This window comes from Astatotilapia calliptera, chromosome 4 (genome assembly GCF_900246225.1).
Source record: "Astatotilapia calliptera chromosome 4, fAstCal1.2, whole genome shotgun sequence".
Taxonomy (NCBI): Eukaryota; Metazoa; Chordata; class Actinopteri; order Cichliformes; family Cichlidae; genus Astatotilapia; species Astatotilapia calliptera.
In genome coordinates, this window is record NC_039305.1 from 2,861,243 (window position 1) to 2,884,506 (window position 23,264).

At 46.5% G+C, this 23,264-nt stretch overlaps 1 protein-coding gene across 11 annotated transcripts in view; it reads right to left on the reverse strand.

Annotated features, from left to right (window-relative positions):
• The window catches only part of LOC113020226 (RNA binding protein fox-1 homolog 3), a 421,260-nt gene that overhangs the window by 8,473 nt on the left and 389,523 nt on the right, over nucleotides 1-23,264 (reverse strand). For 9 of the 11 annotated variants that reach the window (XM_026163999.1, XM_026164003.1, XM_026164001.1 and 6 more), the window contains 8 exons: nucleotides 18,935-18,988; nucleotides 14,873-14,965; nucleotides 14,112-14,172; nucleotides 13,979-14,032; nucleotides 8,982-9,114; nucleotides 7,780-7,819; nucleotides 5,453-5,514; nucleotides 1,954-2,032 (listed from right to left, as the gene is read on the reverse strand). In XM_026163999.1, coding sequence (XP_026019784.1) covers nucleotides 1,954-2,032; nucleotides 5,453-5,514; nucleotides 7,780-7,819; nucleotides 8,982-9,114; nucleotides 13,979-14,032; nucleotides 14,112-14,172; nucleotides 14,873-14,965; nucleotides 18,935-18,988 — 576 coding nt within the window. The remainder of the gene's footprint in view (nucleotides 1-1,953; nucleotides 2,033-5,452; nucleotides 5,515-7,779; nucleotides 7,820-8,981; nucleotides 9,115-13,978; nucleotides 14,033-14,111; nucleotides 14,173-14,872; nucleotides 14,966-18,934; nucleotides 18,989-23,264) is intronic. The other 2 variants (XM_026164005.1, XM_026164006.1) reach the window with 2 other exon arrangements.

The following is a 23,264-nucleotide window of genomic DNA, read 5'->3' on the forward strand; positions in this document are numbered from 1 at the left end:
TTCCCCGATTGCATACAATCCGAGTGTGTGTTAGGAACGGGAGGTAAAGTGGATTGTTGGATTCGGAGCTTAACTGGTGCAATTCATACGGAGGAAATTGTTTATATGCATGTAGATAGAGCACTTTCTTGAACGGCGAATACATTTTGATTTCATTACGCTTAGAAATAAATTGAAAAACAGAGATTTGTCCTTTTACGGCCGTAACAATATCAGAGATTGGACTAAAGCAGAATAAGTTCTGAGAGGTTTAATCACGGCTCCTTTTCAAGTCTGGCAGAGGTGCCTGCACCTTTCTGGAGGGCCAAACCACCACAGGATATTAGCCCTTAGATTTAGCACCATGCTCAAGATATCTAGGGCAGACACACATAGAGCATGCAAGTGGGCCTATGCATGCACACCTGCACATGCACGCACACACACGCAGTCCTTCTCATCTTTCGGTGGCTCTGCTGCAATTAGGAATTCAGGCAAACTCCAAAGGCTACCGAATGTCTTCAAAGGCTAATTTTGCCTAATTTCGCGGAGCCCTCTTGCTTGTACAAAACTTTCATCCGTACGAGATGCTTCTGTAAGCTGGAAACGAGTAAAGAGAATTTCCAACCTCAACCTCAGAGGAACTAATTATTGTATAGCTTTTAAATGCAAAAATGACTCCTCGCTGCTGGAGAACCATTAATCAAATATGATTAAAGAATTAGGAACCAAACTGGTCTTTTCTCTTTAGCTTAGGAGTTTATTAGATGTTGGCCTCAGCACAGCCTGCATCCCAGTAGCCTCGCCATTTGTTCAGCGCCCCGTGAACCCACGAGCACACACACACACACAAACAAGCCTGCGTTAGCTCCCTGAGCTCCCAACACACACCACATTAGATATTTTTTAGGGTCCAGATCCTGACTTCTACATTCGCTGAGAGGACGATTAAAGTGTCAGAGGAAAGGAAGGAAATTTGGAGGGAAGAGAAGAAAGAATAAAAAACATTCAAGCACATTTTTTTTAATTAAGTAAATGAAGAGGAAAAAGAAATGTCTTAATTAATGAAAGCTTTTAGCTAGCAGCTGCACCGGGGAACTGTACGCTTCTTTTTTAAAGTTGTTGAAAAATCGCATGCATGCTGTAATGATGAATTTGAGTCATTTCTCAAGCTGAGAACACGCCACCGATCAAGCTTGTGGGCAGGAGAGGAGGGTGAGACAACTCCCTCCCTCAGTCTCGCTCTCTCTTTTATGTCCCACGGCACACTGCTGCATGCGTTTGATGGGCCTTAATCTCTAGGTTTGGTCTGCGAGCCCGGCCCAACTCCCTCCTCCTCATCATCCTCCTCGCCGTCGTAAAACAAAACCAAAGAGGAACTCTCAGTTTCGGAAAAAATCCTCGTTTGTTTATCGTCACTTTTCATCTTTGATGTTACAGTAGCTGCAAAAGCTAGCTAAAAACAGACATTAACAGTTCGACCTCATCTTTTCGGGTTCGGTTTGACTGAATTGGGGGGGGGGGGGGGAACAAAAAGAAGATGATCTGTCGCACTCGGGAGCAAGTTGAGCGATGTGGGATGAAAACAAAGCTTGGAAATGTATCTGTTATGTAACATGTAAAGCTCGTGTTGGGAGAGGGAGAAAAGACTGCAGTGATCACTCATTCTCACTTCAGGAGGAACTTGTGTCAGATCAATAGTGCAGGAGGTGAGCTTGCATGGCATTGCAGAAGTTTATTGCACTTAATATCTGAGCCAATTTCCACATGCCAGGGCTTCACAGTACTACTCAGTACTGCCCACTAGGGTGTGCCAGATAGCATGACAAAAACCCGAATCGATTAATGAACAACCCGTAAATAAAAACCAGTGACGAGTGAAGTCTCTGGTCTTTATTTTGGAGTGTGTATGTGTGCTGTAGCCTGTGTCATGGAGGGTGCAGACAGGAACAGGCGGTGCTCTCAGAGACTTACCATGGTCCCCACACTGTATGTGGCTGCAGGGCCAATCGTGTGGTGATAAGGGTCTGCTGTTGCATAGACTCTGCCATAGCTGCACAACAGGGGACAGAGAACGCGGTCATTGATCTATCATTGACGAGGAGAGAAGAACATTTATGCATGCTTGTTTAATGCTCAACCCCTCAAGTAAACCCTTTCAAGTCTCTAACGCAATCAATTATTTCCCTCCCCGGCCTCCTGGGCTTCCTGCTTTATACAAGGTGGTTCAAAAAGGGGAGTTCAAAGGTTGGTGAATTATACTTGTCTTTTCATTGTCATCTTGATTAGCTGGATAGAATAGGTAATGAGCGGAGGGAGGCAGAAAAAGAAGGATGCAGAGCAGAGTTGGCGCTGGAGGGCTCGCTCTCTCACCCTGCTCTTGTTTACCGAGGCTGCACACTGGGCTCACGCCCCTGTCTTTTCATTGTTGCTGGTTTGGAACTAATCCTTCCAATTTCCTTCTGAGACAGGACAAGATGTGTGCGCTTTATTTATTTATTTATTCGACTTCACATATTCCTCTATTTACTTACTTTTTTTTTTTTTTAGCTCTTGCTTGCAAATGAGGGTCTGCAAGGAGCAGATAAGGCACACCCAGCCAAGGACTGAGGGCACCAAATCAACCAGGAATTAAAAAAAAAAAAAGGAGTGGAGAGAGGAGGAAATTCTCCTAAAGGAGACAACAAGACGTACGACGTTCGTACGAGATGCGTTGAGTTATATAAGATCTAAATATGGCGCGGCCCATTCAAGTCCGTCGGCACCCAAGGTCAGCGAGCAGGACGTGAAATCGGAAAGGCTGTCTCGGCTCCTTGGGGAGGAGGCCCGTGCCGTGAGATGGTCGGGGGAAGTCTCCGTGGTCCTCTTATCTTCAGTGAGCACTGAACCCCACAGGCCCTCTAAGGCTAATACATCTCCAAAATGACTCTCACCAGAGTGGCGCCGCTGACGAACAGCAGGTCAAACCACCCCGCGCAATGTCACAGAGCCGACTGGAAGCTAGCAGGGTCTCTACGATGTGCCTGGCTCCTGTGAAGGCCTCTTTGATTCATCAGCCTCGCCTGTACCAACTCTCTTTAGTTACTTAAAGGGCTTTGGTAATGCAGCCTGTGAGCGGTGTGGGCTTTTCGGATAATAAATGTTTCATATTTTGCAGGGTTTCACACGCCTTCCTCAATCCCGGCGACCTCTTTTTTTATGATTGGCTGACGGCTCCACGGTAAAGTCTGATAAGGTGCGGCTGAGACAACACCAGCAAACCCTTATTGATCCAGTGGGCATGACCGCTTATTCAAAAGGAAACAAACAGACAAAGCAAAACAAACAACTTGGGGCGAATTATATTAAATCTCAGAGAAAAGTAAAGGCAAGAGAAACACGAATTAAATCACTCGGAGAGGGAAAAAAAGCCGCCGTCCAATTTCTGCTCTCGCAGAGCGCGGCTGCTCATAATTCGAACCGCGGCGAGGCCTGATAAATCTTACATTATCGATATGATCTTCAGGCTCTCAGGCAGGGTGTACGTTATCACAAGTGACATGCTCAATCCTTCCCAGATTAGATTCCCAAACCGGCCCACATCCCGGCTGACAACGGCTTTCGGGGCCGAAATGAATCAGCGACGCCTCCTCAAACAGAGCACACCTGAACCAGAGTGACATCACTCAGAAGTGATAGAGTTCCCGCTGGTCCATCTCTGCCTCTCTCCGTCTCCCCACCTCCCCTCCGCAGACCCGAGGCCATTAATAAATACCGCAGTGATATACCCACTCTCCCCTCACAAGCGGAGAGTCACGACATATATCACTGCTTTTCTCATCGAGTCCAACAAGGTTAGTCTTTTTTTCTCCGTGCGCGTGTGTGCTCTTTAGCTCCGAGCTAAAAAGAATATAGCGGTTTGCCTAATAGATAAGATAACTCGAGAGGAAGAAACCCAAAATAACCCTCCACAGAATATTGTAAAATGCTGCCGGAGCAGCCCCCATTCATCACACGCGCTCTCCTACTATCACGTCTCCTGTAGATATGATCATTTTTGGTGGGAAAACACTAATTATTTAAAGCTGAAGCCCACCCTTTGCTACTCCGACACAGCGATGGCTGCATTTATGAGATTTATGAGGACATATTTAGAGGCGCACTCCTTTTTCCTTCTCCCAGTAATTTCCCCTGTTTCACAGCCTGTGGGATCAACTTGTTGCTTTAAATCAAAAGTTCTCGGGAGCCGAGTCGGACACATCGGAAACATGTCCGTGTTTTTACTTTCAATTCAGCATTTTCTCAACAGCTGCTCGTGGAGAAAAAAAGTAGCCTGTGCCTGCTCTGCAATGCATTTCTGTTTCTTTAAGCACTTGAGAAGTGAACGCTAACGATGGCTGAAGTCAGCCTTGTCTTATGGAATTATGGGAAACACTCAAAACAGCCTCAATATTCCCAGTTACAGCCAATAGACTATGTGCACGTTAGCATATGCTATTTCCGGTGTGCTATTCGCGCCTGGTTTACGGTCCAAAACAAGTTAAGCGGCGATTTACATTTCTATAGATGTCTTGGGCATTTACCCAATATATCTGTAAATGCTGTTCATAGAGTTGTCGATATTTTTTCCCTGCACCTCAGAGCAAAAGAAAAAATGAATTCAAATGTTATATTTCGCGGGTGTTATGTTCTAAAATAGGTGAAATCAAGTAGGCAGCAAAGACGGTGCAAAACGTTTCGTGGACATACAGTACTGCACTTCAGAGTCACACTGCCAGCGATCGATGCAGCGATTCTGTACTGTACAGGAGAGATGTCACGGAGGAGATCGTCTGCAGCGATCAGGACGCAGGATGTGACGTAAAAAAAAAACGTGCAAACTTGCACTAAAAAATCTGCGAAACAGCGAGGTGAAAGGTGAACCGCTGTAATTTTGAAGGTAAGTCACAACATACCCTTTGTAAATATTAATGTATAGAAACCCTTACAAAAAATGAATGATTGCTGGTGTGGCTTTTTTTCACGGTTTGTTAACATGGTGTGTAGGTGTGTACTTGATGAGCTGATATCAACATAACGGGGGAAACATCTGGTTTGACTATTCTTCACCTGTTTAAATCATCAGACCAGTGCTTCTGAATGTGGACGATGTGTCTTCTGCTGCAGTTCTCCAAACAACTGATCGATCTAAACTCTTTAAACGTCAAAATTGATCATTAGATTTTTTATGACACAACAGTGGTGAGTGTTCCCACCTTCTGCTCTTTGTAACTTAACGCCATCTTTCCGTTTTCTGGACATGATTTTGGAGGATATCTTGACCGCAAAGTAAAGCTACCGGAAACGTACAACCCTACATCCGGTCTCAAACCAGGAAGTTAGCATTTTCTCGTGCACAGGGTCTATTAATTAATAACTTTACGGAGATTTTTGTCTTTAAAACCCCTCAAATTACATACAAGAGAATCAGTCTCATACAATCTGAGACCCTCACCTGTCACTGTAAGCAGCGGTGGTGGTGGTGGGTTGGGCAAATCTGTATGCTGCATAGCCACCCTGTAAAAGAACAAAAAAATACCACCATATTTAATCAGTGATTACCTGTGCAGACAAAGGTTAGCTCTCAAAGACGCAAGAAAACAACCACTTGCGCACACACAGCCTCAAATTGCCTTAATGGTTAAATGTCACCACGCAGTAGTTTGCTCATCTGCTCACACTCCCCGACTGCAGCCTCCCCGTGAGACACCAGAGGGTGCTGTTTGATATATGGTGTGTTAGGCAGGTGGTGGCAACAAGAGAATGAATGATGTTCTGAGAGGCAGCGCGTTTAGGGGGAGCAAGTCATTGTCGCACCGGAGGCTCATCCGAAGCGCAGCAACGGAGGCAACGTGAGCCAAATCCCCACATTCGGCCCATTTTTAGATTGAGGGCGCGCCGCTGCTCCGTAATTGAAGATCTCCCCCTTTTTTCCCCTTATACATGACCCCCCCGGCTCACAAAAGAAGGCAGAAGACGGTCGGACCATTGGGGAGTCAGGACCGCTGTATTCATTTGCCAGAATGGGGAAGGAATTAAAGACCTCATTGTGGAGTGCTGCTATTACTCTCCTTGAAAAATGAAGCTGTTCTCCCACTGTTTTTCTATTAGTGCCAGTGGAGTGTGTGCCCATCTGTGTCCATACGGTGGATAGGTGGCTTTTAATAATGCATGTTTTCATTTATTTTTAAACTCAAGGGGAGGGGGGTGTCCGATGCAGAGCGACATCGCGAAGTAACGGTGAGTCGGCCGAGGTCGCGGGTGCAAGCGAAATCGGGGCCACGGCGATCGAATTCCGCTCCTTGATGTTTACCAAGGGGACAGGAAGTCACAGCAATTGAAGCGGATGACTTCCTGTGGGACGGTCATGCCTTGGGAATGTGTTGATTACAGCAACAGCCTGAACAAACACGGAACAATAAATCACTCTCCCACATTGTCAAATCCTGCACGCGGCCGCGCAGCACATTTTTTATTTTGTCATGGGGAATATGTGGGTGTGCCGTGTGTGTCTATGCATGCATATGCATTAGCGCATGCCACGTATGTGCATTTATATGTGCATGCATTCGTTCCCCCCCCCCCCTTCTGCTAATGTATTAGCAGAAGCCTTGACAGAACAGCTGGCTGCTTTTGACAGCACGCCAGTGTCCACTGAATGATTGTATAGGACACTGAGGGCTGTGGGACGGCTCCCTCTTGGTCACTCGAGACCTTCACATACTCTCAGCCAGTCTGAAGCAATGCAGTGGCCATTGCCAAAACTAATGGCAGTAAAGCACCAGGGGCCGGCCTGACGCTTTGAGTGATGGACCGACCTGGCCAGGCCTCGGTCAGGGGACATAGCTGTGTAGGACTTAGCTGGAGGTGGCTAAATGAGCGTGAGAGACAAACAACATCGCTCAGAGCACAGCCCGGGTCTCTTCCACAGTGGTGGGTGTCCCTACAACAAAAGCCGGTGAAATACGGCCCTATCGTGCGGGCCGGTGTGTAAGTCATGGATCACTTGGGTTTAGCATTTCATTCCCAGACACCGGTCTTTGTCAGGGTGAAAGTGAGAAGGAACTGTCATTGCTGCTGCTGCACAGACAGTCATCTCACTGCGGTGGAAAAAAAAAAAACCCCAAAAGGGACAAATTACATTCCTCGCAAACGTTTGGACTCGTGTCAAAGTGGGGCAGCGTGGTAATTTCAGCATTATCTCCACAGAGTCCACGCTCTTCTCTGTCAAGGGCGAGGTGCAGCAGGGCCAGCCCCCGATGTGACCCTGCCTGCACGGACAGCTCCAGAGGGACAGTTAATCCCTTTATCTGCGGCTTCTCTTATCTCCCACTTGCTGATGGCTGGGAGGAACCGGCTCCACTCAGGTCTGCGCAGACCCCCTGGGGCAAGCAGGGGATATCCCAGCCAAACCCTCGGAGTGAATGCAAAAACACCAGAGAGGTAACAAGAAGAAAGAAAGCTGGCGGGGGGGGGGGGAGACTTAAAAACCTCCAGACAAATCTAAAGGAATAAATGACCAAACTTGACATGGGACACTGAGTCAGGGTCTGCCTCTTTGCCAAAGTCTGAGATCATAGGAAGAAAAGAGGGAGAGGAGGGAGGAGCTGAGGGGGTTTTAAATTTTGTTGTTGAGTTTCTTGGCACAGTAGACGGAGGCCTAATCGACGCCGGCTTGGCAGCGAGGCTGGGGGCTGAGGAGATCACGTTTTTGTCTCCAGGGCTGGGCTTCTTGTCTGTTTTACTTCTGTTTCATCTAGAAGAAAAGTCAACTGTACTTACATAGATCTCTGCACCGTAGAAGCCATCTTGGTACACCACCCTGTGAACGTGCGAAACAGGAAAGCACAGTTAGTTGACTTGGACTGCATCCGACCCCACCGACTCTCAGCCTTTGCCAATTTTCCTATTTTGACCATTTGCAGGTCTGTGGGGTCAGCTCTTAGCAGCTTTAGCTCGCTGTACCACAAATAATGAATGACACAAACTGAAAGGTGTAACGGTTTCACATCCCTGTCCAATTTTCTGCTCTGGTAAAATTGTTTGTCTTTCCAGTTGCTGCAGTTGCTATCAGGAGGGCTGGCGGTGGAGAGGGAGGACAAAAGAAGGCAGTGAAGGAGCTGCGTCACATGACTAGGCTATATAAATCAACCGGCTGCCATCAGCAGCAAAGGGGTTCCCGAGTGGGAAGGAGGCGAATGGGGATGTGGGATTTCCAGTCTCAGCTGCGAGTCCCACCGCACTAAGACAGATCCAGATCTAATCACAGATAGACAGCTATGGCGGGGCAGCGGCCAGCCTCCGTCAGACCTCTCCCACGGCCACACAGACCAGCGCTGATAAGAGACGAGTGCGAGGCAGGCTTGCATAAAGCCAGAAGATCAGCACGGGCCCCGGTCACAGTCCAGTGAGATCTGACTGGTAATACACTATCGCAGCTCTCACCTTGACTTTGTCAGTTACTCCTTTGTCAACACACGCTGTACAAATGTAAGGACGGGCAGGGTTCGGTTATGTATATCCGCAGATACCAAAGTTCTCTTCAGACATGTGCGCAGATAAAAAAATATGTAAAATTACAGCAGCAATGCTGCCTGGCTATGTTAGACAAGCGGGTTTCCTGCAGGAGGGCACGGTCTTGAGACGCAACAGAAAGATTTCTTTGAAATTATGAGTAGAAAAGCAAAGTTTGGGCATAAATTCAGTCGGAGCAGTCTTGGGTACAGTTTCATTCATACTGCAGCGTGAAATCTAACCAAACGACAGCTATCTATATAAAAAGTGTTCGTTGTGTTCAGACTACACAGTATCAGCCCAGTTACGGCCTGACACTGATGATGTCGTGTGCTACTTTGCATCAGGAGGAACAGTCCACAACACGCATTTTGTCTTGATGTCTGAAAGAGTGTATAAAAGCTAAAACTTATCGTACCAGACAAAAATATCATGCGACCCGAACCGGGCCTCGGAGGGTCAGTACTCACGCTCCGTAAGCTGGGATTGGTGGTGGAGGTGGAGCTGTGCGGAATGTGTTGTACACAGCCCGTCCCCGTCCCCGCAAGTGGGCACCCCTATAGGCCACCGTAGCGCCTGTGGCAGGGTAGGGAAATCCTGTTACTATAGAACAAAAACACACACGAGAAGAAGAGAAAATGACTTTCAGAGAACATCCTCGACTTGGCATTGCTTACCTTATGACAGAATACATTAGAGAGAGACGTGTGGCACTGCTTTCCCTATGACAGAATGCATTATAGGGAAGACAAGGAAACAATAGATTTAATCTTTTCTAGGTGCGCCTCATCGAGCACTCTCCCCTTTCCCAGCTCGCTGCTTTGTGCCGTACTCAGCAAGGATCCACATTTGCTGTACGCATCCTTTCCCGATGCCTGGTGAGGGGCAGCCTTGAAGCTGGGCAGGTAATGGATGCAATACCACTAGTTTCGCACCACGGCTTTTGCATAGTTTAGACACAATGGGCTAGCAACAAAGAGCAGCGGGAGGGTGGACGGGGTAGAGGTAGAGGGCGTTTCTCGGTGTCGGGCGGAGACGAACAGGCGGTAAAGGTTGTTGAACAACTTGACTAGACGTTCTGAACTTCCCCGAGGGGAAATGGAGCAGATGGGCAGGACAGCCAAGTCCCAAACCTCAGCATGACCCCCATCTCCAAACCCATCTGGGACCATCTTTAGCCAATCGCACAGCCACATGCTCTGTCCTCTGCTGATGGCTACCACTGAACGTGAAAAGGGTCAGTTGGGGTGAAAGGCTTCGGGGTGATGAGTAAGGGTTGGTGTGACGGTGCGACAAAATAGCCACGGTCGCAGATTAGAGGACAGCCGATGTGATCGTCAGCTCTCCACTTAACCTTCAATCGGTCCACTGGCTGTCTGATTACAGGCTGTGGAGGTGCATACAAACACACTGATCTCTAGACATGATTAAGCTGGCCTCTACTTTTCCAGCAATTGTAATTCCCTCACTGCTCCCTTCCCTCTGGTCTTCGCCCTCTCTCCCTCCCCCAACGTCTGGTCCATCACAGCACAGTCAGCTCCGTTATTCTTTATCCCCAGAAACGCCCCTTCGTCACCCTCTCCTCACCTTACTCTTCGCCTTATTCATTTCCGCGACACGCTTTGGATGAATTCATCACGGACCGCTTCACTTTCCCCAATCACAGATCACTCTGTGATGTGGAGCTCGAGTCTGATTTGGTTTGGTGGGGTGACGCGGTGCCTCGGCTGGGGTAAATAATGCGGGTTAATAACACGCATCCGGCCTGTTTCAGACGACCCGCCAGTCCCTCGCAATCTCCGACAAACTAGACTACAATGAAGTTCCATGGCAGCTCGTAGGTAAGCGGTGCTGTATGGGTTTGTGCCTGGGGAGTGACAGCCTGATGGTACTCTGCCGTGTGCAGCGCCAGCCCTGCATTTGGTCGAGACCAGTGAGCACCCTAATGGACGATGCTCACCCTAGCCTCGCTGCTTCAATAAAGCTGACAGGGAGACAGATTAGTGGTGCTTTTAAAAACACAGAGAGCCCGGTTTAATGTCTTCTGCCATTAACATCACGCTCCATTAGTGGGTCCGCACACATATTCAAACTTTGCGTCTCATTTGGCCAGGTGACGCCCACACCTCACCCGCCCACCAATGTGCGGGGCGCTTTCTTTGCTGCCAACACACCCGTGGATGGCCTGGACTGGGACGGTGCCCCCTTTGCCTCCCGGGTGATTTATAACGCTGACCTTGACATTTAAATTAGTCCCTCCTTTTTTTGGAGCAGTGGACATCTGAGCACGGCCGCTAAAGGGCAAAAACAATCCTTGATAGTTTTCGAGGTGCGTTGCCCTCTTCTTAACAAATCGCCGCTGTTTCTGGGCTCCCACAAAGCCCAATTGCTTCCTTCTCTTTTTTTTAAAATTTGTATGCAATATGCATGCGGTGATGTATGTGAATGTAAACTCATAATGAGTTGGCGATAGGCTACACTGCTTCAATAATAACCCATAAATCAAAGGCGCTGTCACACCTTGGTAAGCCCATGAAAAGCAACAACAGCAACAGCGTATGAGAGCGCAAACCTGGTCTAGCCACCAAAGTCAAACACCCTTTCCGGGAGGGGGGCTGGAGAAAATATGAGTTATGCGCTGAAGGGCGGCGGGGTCACGCTGCACCTCGTATGTCATATGTGTCAACTTGAGAGAAGCTCAATACCTGCAGAGCCAGTTGGACCCGAGGTAATCCCGCTCTGTGCCAATGATGGGGTCATAACCGGCTCCCATAAAGAAAGATCTGATTTTCCACAAGGTTGATCTCTCTAATACTTCCTGCTCAAATACATCGGGCAATGAGCACTTAATCCACGCACTGGGGACCAAAAAAACAGCTTAATCTAATCAAGAGTCTGGAGCTTAATTATCCCCCTAAAGTACACTCCAACAATGAGAGGATCTGTCTACATATGTTAAGATGGCAATTAGCCTTTCTTTTCTGTCATTTACACAGCTGGTAGCTTTTCACGAGTCCTCAAAAAAGAAGAAAAAAAAAAGAAACCTCCACCTTAGTCGCAGAAAAATATGAACTGGTGAATGAAAAGCTACTCATCTCCTGTCTTCCTGGGAATTAGCTGCCGAGAAGAGTCTCTTTGCGTTAGTCTGAGGAGAGCCGAGCCATACGAAGGGATTTCTAAGTGACAGCTGTCCATGGTGCTGAAAACATCCAGCGCAAGTTTGCCAATTGCAATAAGATGAGCTGAGAATGCAATATGCACGGGATGTGCCGCTCACCCTGACGAATGATGTCACATTAACAACAAATAACGTAAAACAGAGTCCCGACATTTGTGCCGTTTTTAGCTACACGCCTACTTGCTGCATCTGTATGGATGGAGCCAGACTCTTGTCATACTATATTTGGATAGCGGAGCACAGATTCTGGGGCTTGTTCTACAAAAGTTTAGCGCTCGCTAACACAGGATAAAAATGAGCACTGGTACTGGATGCCTACCAGCTACCTCACACTATGATTTGTGCCACAGCCATGTGCTATTGCCAATCCCTCCATCTGACTGGGAACCCCACTGCCATGCCTCTTTTTCTCTGGACCACACCGCTGTCCTCTGCCACCCCTTCAGCAGGGCTCCATGGGAGGTTTGGGTATTAGGTGGCAACGGAGAACACGGACCCACGTTTGGAGCTGGCTGCCAGTACCCTACCGAGAACCCTCCTACCCCCTCCTCCACGCAGAGGAGGAGCCAATCTACCCTGGAAGAGGTTAAGAGCGGGGAGCCGGTATGAGGCTCTCATCCGTCATTCTCCTGAATGGGTTTTGAGGACAATAAACCTGTAGCGCCAGGACGAATGGAGACGAAGTGCGCTGTCACCCAGCCAGGATTTATGGCTACCAATTTCACTGATCTCCTGCACAGAAATGAGGACTGATAAACAGTGATTAATCGCCTTTATATCCCATTTTACTCCCACCAAAAGTATATTAACTGTAGCTGTGATGATTTTGGAAAATGTCCTGAATGTGGTCATCATTTTTTTCTTTTTTTTTTTTAAAGGAAGAGTAGAAGAAGAATGCAACAGTCAACAAGCTGGTCAGAGTTTGTTTTTTAGCGAGTTAAAACAGCCTTTTGCTGCTCATTAGGGAGGTTTTGTTTCAAAAATGTATCTCTTATTTATGTTTCCCATCTTCCCAGCTGGCAAGCATATGTTGTCGTTTAGGCTTGGCAAACTCCAGCGCCATGTCAAGACGACTTGAAAAATTAGCAGCCAATAAATCACCCAACCCCTCCTGCTTCCCCTGCCTGGAGTGGTGGACCACACTCCCTCTGATTTATGAGATGATTTGGGAAGTGTGTGTGTGAGAGAGAGAAAGCGAAGTAGAGAGTGTGTGCATGGAAGAGGGGACATGTATTTGAGTCTGTGCTCTACATAGGTTATCTATTTCTGTGTGCTGGAGTGCTTTGGTCTGAGAAGCAGGGCAGGTGTTAGCGTTGCGCGTGGATATGGGTCAAGTGAAATTATTGTTTACGTAAGCTGAGACTTACTTAACGTCCCGATTTTCAATTTAGAGAAAAGGCGCCACGTTTTTTGTGCCTGAGCGTGCAAGAAGGAGAGGGACGAGCGTACGTTTGTGTGTGTGAATAATTATCGGCAGGAGATGTCGAAACTAAAGGAATGTTGGTGGGGGGAGGTGGGGAGTGGGAGGCGAGGGAGGAGGCTCGGAGGGGGCGAGGGGTTGGGGATGAAATAAAAATGATAGATGACTGCTTTCTGTCATGGACAGTTATTTAGAGGTTCGCCGTAAAGCTGTCCGGGGAATGAACAGATTTTAGTCTAATGAGCAGAAAGGAAAGCCGTTAAAGTGGCGCGATGTGCTCAGCACTTCTTCCAAATGAAATAGTACCATTTCCCCCTCATTAAAATGCAAAGGGTTCATATAACATACAGCAATAAAGCTGGCATGTCGAGGCAGAGAGAGATAGGGAAAACCCCACTGAGCTCATCTCATTCCTCCATTACCGAGACCAGAAGGAATAGCGGCCTTCGACAGGGTAGGTGCCAACAATATCGCTCACTCAATCTCCTTTATTCGGTTAGCTCTGTAAAAGTCAATCTGGCGCACTTGGCAAATCCATCCACAGCAGCAGCCTCCACAATCTGATAACAGTTGCAGGGGCGCTTGCTCTCGAAATCATTTTTTTTCCAGCGTTACAGTTGCACACCGCGCAAACAATGGCTCAGGCTCCCTCAGCCACTCAGAGAGGCTTGGATCATCCACTGCTTATCTGAGCCGCTCTCCGATTCACTTTGATTCGAGGGGAATTTCATGTTCAGTAGGTTCAGGATGAACCTGATTGTAGAAATTCAGGGGTCAGACTGGGACAGGCGGTGGCTGATAGCGGCCTCGGGTACGGTGCGATGCGTACAGCGGGAGGTGGAGAGAAAAACACAGTAAACGGCTCTTACCGGCATACAGTTCAGGACCGTAGACAGCTCCGACCACCGGATTCAGCTTCCAGCCTGGCGAGAGGACCGAAAGAAAAACTTCACTCACAGCGACGACTACGAGCGAACTCTTATCGTTTAGTTTGCCACTCACCGTTCGTGTACGGGTTGGCCACTTTTTTGTTTGTCATCACTCGTGCTGTCGCGTTGTTCACCTGTTCCAAGCAGCAAACACAAAGCCTGTGATTACTGACCTTTACATTTACCATCCGCGTATCCACGGCGAGCTACAAGCGAGCAGCAAACCAAGATGAATAAAGACGGATTCATAAAATAAATGATTATGTAAATTTGTTTGTAGCACTTTAGTGTGATTGAGTTTTGGTTCGCCCTTTCATGAATTTATTCATCATTTCAATTTTCTTACAGATGATTATATTACTGGAAAGAGAGGGAAAGCATGCACCAATTACCCACAGGTATGAATAATAATAATAATAAAAAAAAGCATCCTCAGAATTGGTTGGATAAACAAATGGATTCCAAAAGCAAAACACAGACAGTGCTTTGATTTTCTTCTATTGACCTGATGAGAACGGCCGAGTGCGGGCTCGGCTCGTCGTAAACAAAAACAGAATTAGAGCAGGCAACACTAAACGGTGGCGATAGGGGAATGCACGACTGATGGCATGCATTCACTCTGCGTTGTCAGGTAATGATGGACAACTGGTGTTGACGTGTATGGATGCCGCATTCTGCCGAGAAGGATTTAAACGCACCGTCATGCATGCATACATTCAGGCACCACACGCACAGACAGAGCAGCCGCATGCTTATGCAGAGGTTTATGGGTAAGTTGAGAAGGCAGCAGGCAGGCAGAAGAGAAGATGAGAATAAAGGGAAAAATGAAAGCACCTCTATTTTGCGTCCCTCTACGATTGTACCGTTTAGTTTCTCCCGTGCACGATCAGCATCTGTGCTTGTTTCAAAAGTTACAAACCCAAAGCCCTGAGAGCACCACATTAGCCATTGGTAGAGAGACAAAGGAGAAGGAAAAGATGGACACACACACAGAGGAGGAAGAAAAGGGAAGGGAGGAGAAAAGGGAGAGAGAGGTGAGAAGACAGGAGTAGGTGAGCAGCAGAGTCGAGTTGTAAGCAGCCAGATTAATTAGAGGCAGTTAGTGAGGCGTCAGGAAACAGCAAACAGAGAGATCCGAGGAGAAGAGGATAACGGTGACGTGACCTCACACAACAACACCAACAAACCTGCCTGCTTTACCCAATTAAACAGCACAGCACCGGTGCCATGGGTGAATGTCAGGAAGCAGCGGCTGCCATAATAGTCGTATAATTATCTACACAACTTCAGCGGCACAGCCGCCGTCTCCCTTTGAAGGCGTGGGCAACGGCACAAGGAGTGAGGATGAATTCTCTGAACAGACACGTTAACTTGATCTCTGGCTGTTTCTTATTCACTGCACTAATAGGTGGGCCATTTTATGGAGGCGAAATTACACCGGCTCATTGATGCAACAAAAAAAAGAAAAGAAAAGTGAATGGTGTCATTGCAAATATGCTCGTCTGTGATAGAGAAGAGCTCCGATATTGACTTTAAACCCCGACCAAAATATACCCAACCTCTCCAAACTCTCTCTGCCTGCCTCCCCTGGGGGGTTTGTCACTTCCTTGAGTTATGTGGACTGGGATACTGGACTCTCTATAGCGCAAGCTTTAAGATATTCTGGCCAAACAAGTCCCATTCCTGTGGTTTCTATATATACTTATAGAGGTATAGGCTGAGGGAGAGAGAGCATGGCCGGCGCTGCCTGATAATTGCTTGAGGATGTAATACATGTGAGAGATGGCGAGCGGAGTGATCTTGTATGCATACGCAGGATCTCCGGGCTGCTATTTCTAGCATAAATAACACGCGACCTGTCCTTGGGGAAAGAGAGATAAAGAAATAAATTCAAAAAAGGAATTGAGGGCAAAATTAATCCTTTGGACATTCACCCGACTGTGGTTACCCCCTCTATCTTTTTTTTATCATGCACAAATAATTAGCTTACAAGAGCACAGAGTGGAGCCACCATTTTTCAAAGGAGACAAACATATTGAATGCAAATTGCCAAAGCTTCATAGGAAATAGATTGTTTATTAATGGCCTGGTAGGTTCATTATATAGCACACAGAGTGCAAGAGGGAGAGAGGCATCATGGGTAATGGCTTTGTAGGGCACAAACAATAAATGCTTGTTACGGGCGGAGGAGACCGGTTTATCCGGTGCTCAATCTTGTCTGGCAGAAGGGGCTGAGTGCAGCAGCGTCGCCTGGTTCTGGGGCTCCCTGCACGCCTGTATACGAGCCCAAAGTACTCCCAGGTATGAATGGGAATCAATAGCATTCATGCCTCAACACCCAGCCAGGGAGCCTGTCGCCTTTATGAATGGAAAGCTGTGGAGCTTAGTACACTCTATTAAATGAACAGCTGGATGAGTAGCTCTCGGCTGCTCACACCTCCGCAGGCTTCACCTGTCCTGGTTGGGAGACTGATACTGCAGTAACGCATCAACGCTGTGGCCATTTTTCTGGCGGCTGGTTGGCGTGTTTACGAGTACAAATTATCTTTGAGACAAATGTAGAAATGATCCAAGGTGTGCAAGTTCACAATGTTGTTTAAGGAGGCGCAGCTTGAATTATAAGCAGTATTTCTTATTTTCTGCACGGGTGACCTTTAAGAACACTGCTGTCTGCATTCTGCGTTTTTCTTTGTCGGCAAATTGTACAAAAAGACAAAACTAAAGTATCGTGCTTCCTTGTATATCCCTTTGCCGTCCATGAATTATTAAAAACACATCACAGAGTCACCGCAAAGACCCACTGCTTACACATACACTGCTCTGCTACTGGAGATTGTCACCTGAGCACCAGGTCTGCAGCTGAAAATAGTCCCCAGCAGTAGTATTTACTTCCCTTTAAGTCATGTTTCCTTTCAAAAACATCTTAAATAAGGGTTTTGGTTTGTGGCCTTTTTTAGTTGTTTTGCACTTTATTTCCTCTCACTATAAACTTCTTTGCTGATGATACTGTGATATATGCCCCAATCCTGTTCCTGCAGAGTTACTGATTCAGTCTTCTAATGATGTTTTGCAATTACTGCAGCCTCCTTTAAAATGCCTACCAACTGTGTGGCATTCTCCACCTTGGTGTATATGGCTCTACCTGTCCTAGACTTTAAATGGTACTAACTGTTAAATTAAATCCATAGGTTGTTAATGTGTAACTATACAAATGTAGGATAATCTCCACATCTAAAATCTTTCCAAATTGCTGCAGAGAGAAAAGAAAAAGAGAAGAGCAGAGAAGAGAAGAGATGGAGTTAGAAAGCCTCGCTGACTAAATTCATGAGGACGACGACCGGAGAAAGAAAAAATTATAGTATTAAGTTGTGTTTAAGAAACACAAACAAACAAAATGTATAATTTTTAAATTTTTCTACTAGTTTCCTAAAACACACAGAGTAATCTCTATTATCCAGCCATCTGTCAGTAAACTTGAATCTACACATTTCTAATGACGAGTGTTTCTATCATTGTAAGTCATCAGGGGCAAAAGCTTCAAATTTTAGTATTTTTAATATAACTTAGAACAGTTAAGTTAATGTAGCCTATTAGCCTACTGTGCATGTTAAGCACTTTTTACACATATATAAAGCACAGACAGTCACACACTATGAAAACACTCAATTAAAGATTTCTATTCAACATCGAACCAACTCGTAAACACAAACGTCCACAGCCTGTCTTAGACAATCGAGATATTCAGTATTGTTCTGCGGGCCCATCAGCACTCCGGCAATTAAACCCTTCATCAGTTTTATTATTTATCACACTTAAATCTAATTAAACATTCTCATGCACTACTCTGGGTAAAAAAGGTTTCAGGTACTGCAAACTAACCTCAAACCGGAGACCGACGTTCCCCTTAGAGTTCCTAAAGCTTTATTATCTGATGTTTTTTGCTGCTGTTTTTATTAATTCCTTGTTTATTGTGTTCTTTTGTTTCTGCCTGCTCATTGTGTTCCTCTTAATGTTTTTGTTCTCCCTTGAAAAACAGATTTTAATCTCAATGAGAATGTCTGAATACATTAAAATTAGAAAAAAGATAATGGCCCGATGTATTGCAGAGGTGTTTTTTTTCTTTTCTAATAAAGTTTGTATCCTTCTTTTAAAGACGTTCAACCTCGGCACAAACCAGCAAGCTGCGACCCGAGTGCCACAGAAGTCAAAGAGCCGACAAACACCGCCAGTCCTCACCCCAACCAGTTTCTTTAAAATAACTTGTGGCCAATAGATGAAGCTCTTTTTGCCCAAAGTTGGACAAGTGTGTTAAAAGTAATAGATGTAAGAAAGAAGGGGAACGTCTACACAATCTTAAGCTTCACTTTAATAATTCAATTCTCTTGGAGGCAGCGTTTCGATCTGCAGGTTCTTCTCCAGGCGTGTATTTTCATAAACGTGGTATTAGCCTTCAAATTCATTTTAACTAAACTACATTTATTTGGTAAATATCACAAAGAACTTTGTTTTTCATCCGGTCTGAAACAAAATGATAAACCTGAATAATGTAGGACCTTTTCAATCAATGCCCAGGCTTCAAAGAGGACCCCCGTCTCTAAACAAGCAGTTTCAATTCCATATGCTGGAGGACCTGCAGCCTGTTGCTGGATTAAGTGAAATGTGAAACAGCTCAATAATGAATTGATTGACAGGGCTAATGATTCACAACTTGGGGGAGAGCTGCAACAAACAACAAAAACAATAGGGAGAGAGAGACAGGAAGGCAGTGGATGCAGCTCTCCAGGACCAGGCTTAGAGACCACTACTCTCAGCCAATGTACACACTACACTAATGCCATCATTAGGAAACAGAAGAAGTACATGGTAATGAAGCAGCTGGCGTTCTAGTTCACTTACCTTGGATCCTCGCTCATTAAAGATAATCTCCACATCTAAAATCTTTCCAAATTGCTGCAGAGAGAAAAGAAAAAGAGAAGAGCAGAGAAGAGATGGAGTTAGAAAGCCTCGCTGACTAAATTCATGAGGACGACGACCGGAGAAAGAAAAACCATTAAGGCAATATGGAAATGTTACTTTTGTGAGGAAATGGTGGTCAATTTGCATTTGTTAGCTCAGCAAACACTTCTTGAAGCTCGCTGGCGTGGTTTGAAAAGAGAACTCGTAGCTGCCGCTGCAACGCGTCTCTGCGCGTCTCTCGGTACTTTACGAAATGAAATCACAGTATTCGTAAAAGTACTTGATCTGTGATTACGTGGCAGTGTTTATGATGTAAGTTTGCTCGCCTGTTTCGACACAAAGAGAAGAGCGGCGTCGGACGGTGTTTTGATGTCGTCTTGAGACGCGGACCCCGACACCTCCGCGATCACCTCGGGGAAACTTGCTCCTTCGAGTCTTGTGAAGAGTTTAGTTGATTATTTCTACCTTTCTCTCTGTTTATAGAGCCTCCTTCTCTTCTATTCTTTATTCTCTCATCCTCTCTTTGTTTGTGTGCTCTCGCAGTCAACAGGACCTAAGGGCCGGTCCCCGGGGGTTAACACGCTGCAGCCTTTCGATTTTAACAGGCCTGCCTTCGGATCATTAGAAAACAGAGGAATGAAAGTAAACTGTAAGTTCCTTTAATGAGTGGAGTGAGAGCGACTTTTAATTGCTGTCTACAATGGCTGTATTATTTCATTAAAAGTAATTACCCTGTCAAGCGGTCCGCGTCGCCTTCATTTCAGCACAACAGGGAAGAAATGGGCCTTTCCATGTGGTCGACACTCAATGGGAATGGATGGATCATTTGACTGAGCCACTAATAGGGGTTAGGAGGAGCCGGCTATTATCTGGCTGGAGTGAGTGGAGTGGACTCCAGGAGATGAGCGTTTATGGGTTAGCGGGAAAACGTATGTTTCCCCTCATTTCAAAGAACGCAGCAAGCTCAACGCACCAAGTCGCCAAGCCAAAAACAGGCTTTGTCATTTAAATCCACCTCTGTTTCCACAGGGCGTGTCCTCTCCCCTATGCGTCTGCTCGTGTTGAAACTAGTTCTATAGATCCTAGACGCACATCTGCTTCATATGGCGCTCGGCTCCACTGATTCGAATGGGGAGCGTTGGCTCGATCACGCACGCAGGCATTTATATCCCAGCGTGATGCCCCTTTCTCGCCTGAGAAGACAATGCTTCCCCCACGCAACGTGCAGATGCTAATTGTTTTAACCGAGCGTAATGGGCTTGTGGCGTCGATTAATTAGTTTCAGAGGAAGTCATCTTTGTGGATTTCCACATGGCGCTGGGGACTGCTCGCTGCTCACCAGTGATCTCATGCACTTCTATTCCCACCCACCTACTTGCTCTCAATCTCTCTCTCTCTCACACACACACACACACACACACACACACACACGGGGAGAAACAGCTGCATCAGCAGCCCCAATAAACAATAGCTTCAATGGGAGGAGTCTCCAGAGGGAGGACAAGGGAGAGACTGATGTCATCTAGGAGGCTGCAGCTACATGCATCCATCCATAGATTAGAAAAACCATCCAATATCTGTATGAAAATAAAAAAGCATTAAGAGAAGCATCGAATGATGATACTGGGGGTTTGCATGTTTTATCTAATTTATCAAACTCGTTATGTTTCAATTACGGCTTAACTGGAGCAAATCATTCCCGTGCTTTTGAGACATTTGAATGTTTTTATTTGGTTTCGCATTTTTTTTGTACATTATAATCTGCCCTCAGTACATAATGGGGTATGGTGATTGGGCAAAAATATTAGTGACTGATTAAATACATCTGCAGTTATTTTTTTATTTTGCTGGTTTTGTGTTCTGCTTCCTAATTAAAGTGCAATTACTCAATAGAGCCACAAGAGGGAGTCTACTTCGGTTTTGTTGAATTGAGCTAGATTGGAGAGTCGTGCATAGACACGATTAACAAATGTCGTGTTGTTGTCCTGTCTGTGTTATGTAAACAAAGCACCCGCGTGGAAGCCTGCTCTGAGTAAGTTCAGTGCTATCACGGAGCTTATGCTACGTAACCAAGCTGTTTGTTTTCATCAACGCTACCACGTTTCAGGTCGTGCACCCTAAATATTTACGGATCAGAGCAGAATAAAAACAGGATGGGAAATGTACCAAGTAGTTGCAGCAAACAGCTCCTTTTTCCGAGGCTGATCGTGCAGCACCCCCAACTTCTGGGCAATCACTTTTGTTCACATTGGTGATGGCCACAGGTTGACCGGTGCAAGGCATCCTGCCTCCAAACAAGAGCGCCACGACTTGGACTGATTGCCGACAGCTGCGTCACTGAGTTTCTGTTCCAAGGTTCTGGCTGAACTGAATGCAAGTCGTTACTGTGTTTTCTGTTTAGTGTGAACGTCTGTTTTCGGCAATTTATTCATCGTATTATCACAAACTGATTGCACGTAATTGCCAGCCTGACCCCATTCAGGTTAGCAGTTAATTGGGGTCAATTCCCAACTTGAATGGCCAGCTTCAATTGCAAACTGATAACAGACTGACACCGTCTTATTGCATTTTTATCAGCGTCTCGATGCATGAATTTGATGACGACAACCGACTTCGACGACTGTCAGAGATGTTCTGTGCCGCTGACCATTTCAAAGGGGATGACACTGCACCAAGGTTTTGTGGTAGCGTGACTGCACCATTAAGAACACAGGTCGTGCTTGTATGTTCAATAACAGGGCTGTAACTTGACTCTTGGGTGCTTTTCCATTTATTTTCTTTGTAAACCACAAAAGAAGAGGCTACTCGGAAACGGCTCTGGCTAGACAGCGTCTGTATTTTAAGAACACTAGTGTTTTTGTCTTTCTGCACTTGGAAGTGATAATCGACTATATTTACTAGACCTCAAGCTTCCAAGTGTGGAAGCAACAAACAAGATTGAGGCCCTTGTGCCTCCACCTTTGATTAGCCTGAATATCTTTAAGCTCTTCAGAAACCTATAATTACGCTACGGCGCCCTGTGTATTCAAACAGAGCACGCTCAGGCGCAGTGACAGTCGGAGTGGTGGTGGTGGGTGGGGGAGTGCAGAGGTCCTGATTGCTCTGGGGAGCGCTGCGAGAGCCCTTACGCTCGCTGCAAGAAGCACTGCTGAAGAACCCAGTCACACAAACGAGGGCACCCTCAAGCAGCGCAGCATGGGCGCCGCGCAGAGCTCACTCGCGCTTGGAGTGTTTTCATTTCCCCCACACTTACTCACTCTCAGAGATCACAGTTTCTAATTACTGATTAACGTCCGCTGCGGTTGCCCTAATGAGGCCTTCATTCAGCGCCTCGTTAAAAGCTCACAGGTTTCTCCACACCCTTAACCCTGTGATGTCAGGGTGGATTTCAGGCCCTCCCTTCTCGTTTGAACGCCGCCTACCGTTGTCGAAACCTTCGTGGCGCTCAGCGGAGACAGTTTCCCCGTGCCGTGTGGGAGCAGATGGAGGCTCCTGGTGGGGGCTTTGCTCTGCTGTAGACGCCTTCTCTAGTGAGCCGTGCCGCACTTCCACTCTCTCTCTCCTCTGTCTTCCCGCCTGCATGTCTGTGGCCTTCACTCATGCGTAACAGTAATGGCGTATTGAGCCGGTGGCGCTCCAGAAGCCATTAGAGCTAGAGGGATGAGGCTTTGCACGTGCTGATCGCACAAAGGCCCATTGTGGAGGCCATGTCAGAGGGTGGAGCAGACCAGCTATCGCCTCGCCAAGCTCGACCCAAGACAATTGATCCCACAATTCTCTAGTGTGCCAACCACCAAGAATGAAAGGAAGGTGCAGGTAAGAGGAGGGAACGGGCAATGTGGGTGAGAAGGGTGATTGAGGGGGACTGGGTGGGCTGTGATCAATTCTGTATCATATATCTGCACGAGCCAGTCAGGCACACAAAGCTTCCAAGCTAATTACTGAGGTGATTTGGATTCCACACGACCTGCACCAGAGCTGGGAACAATAAAGCCAACAATCAGAGAGAGAAAGAGAGAGCAAGCACGCAGCCATGTTGTCTGCAATTTATAAAGCCACAGCCACGGCTCGCGAGTAATTAATATCATCAGCTGGATGTTGTCTTCATAACGACGAGAATTAACGCCTCTGGATTCTAATGGTCCAATTAGTGCATAACATTTAAAGTACATTTTTGGCAATCGTCTCCATTCAGATCCATTATCGTTATTGAATAGGGGATGTTTGGTTCAATTGGTATCGAGGCTTTTGTGAGACACGAGGGTGAGCT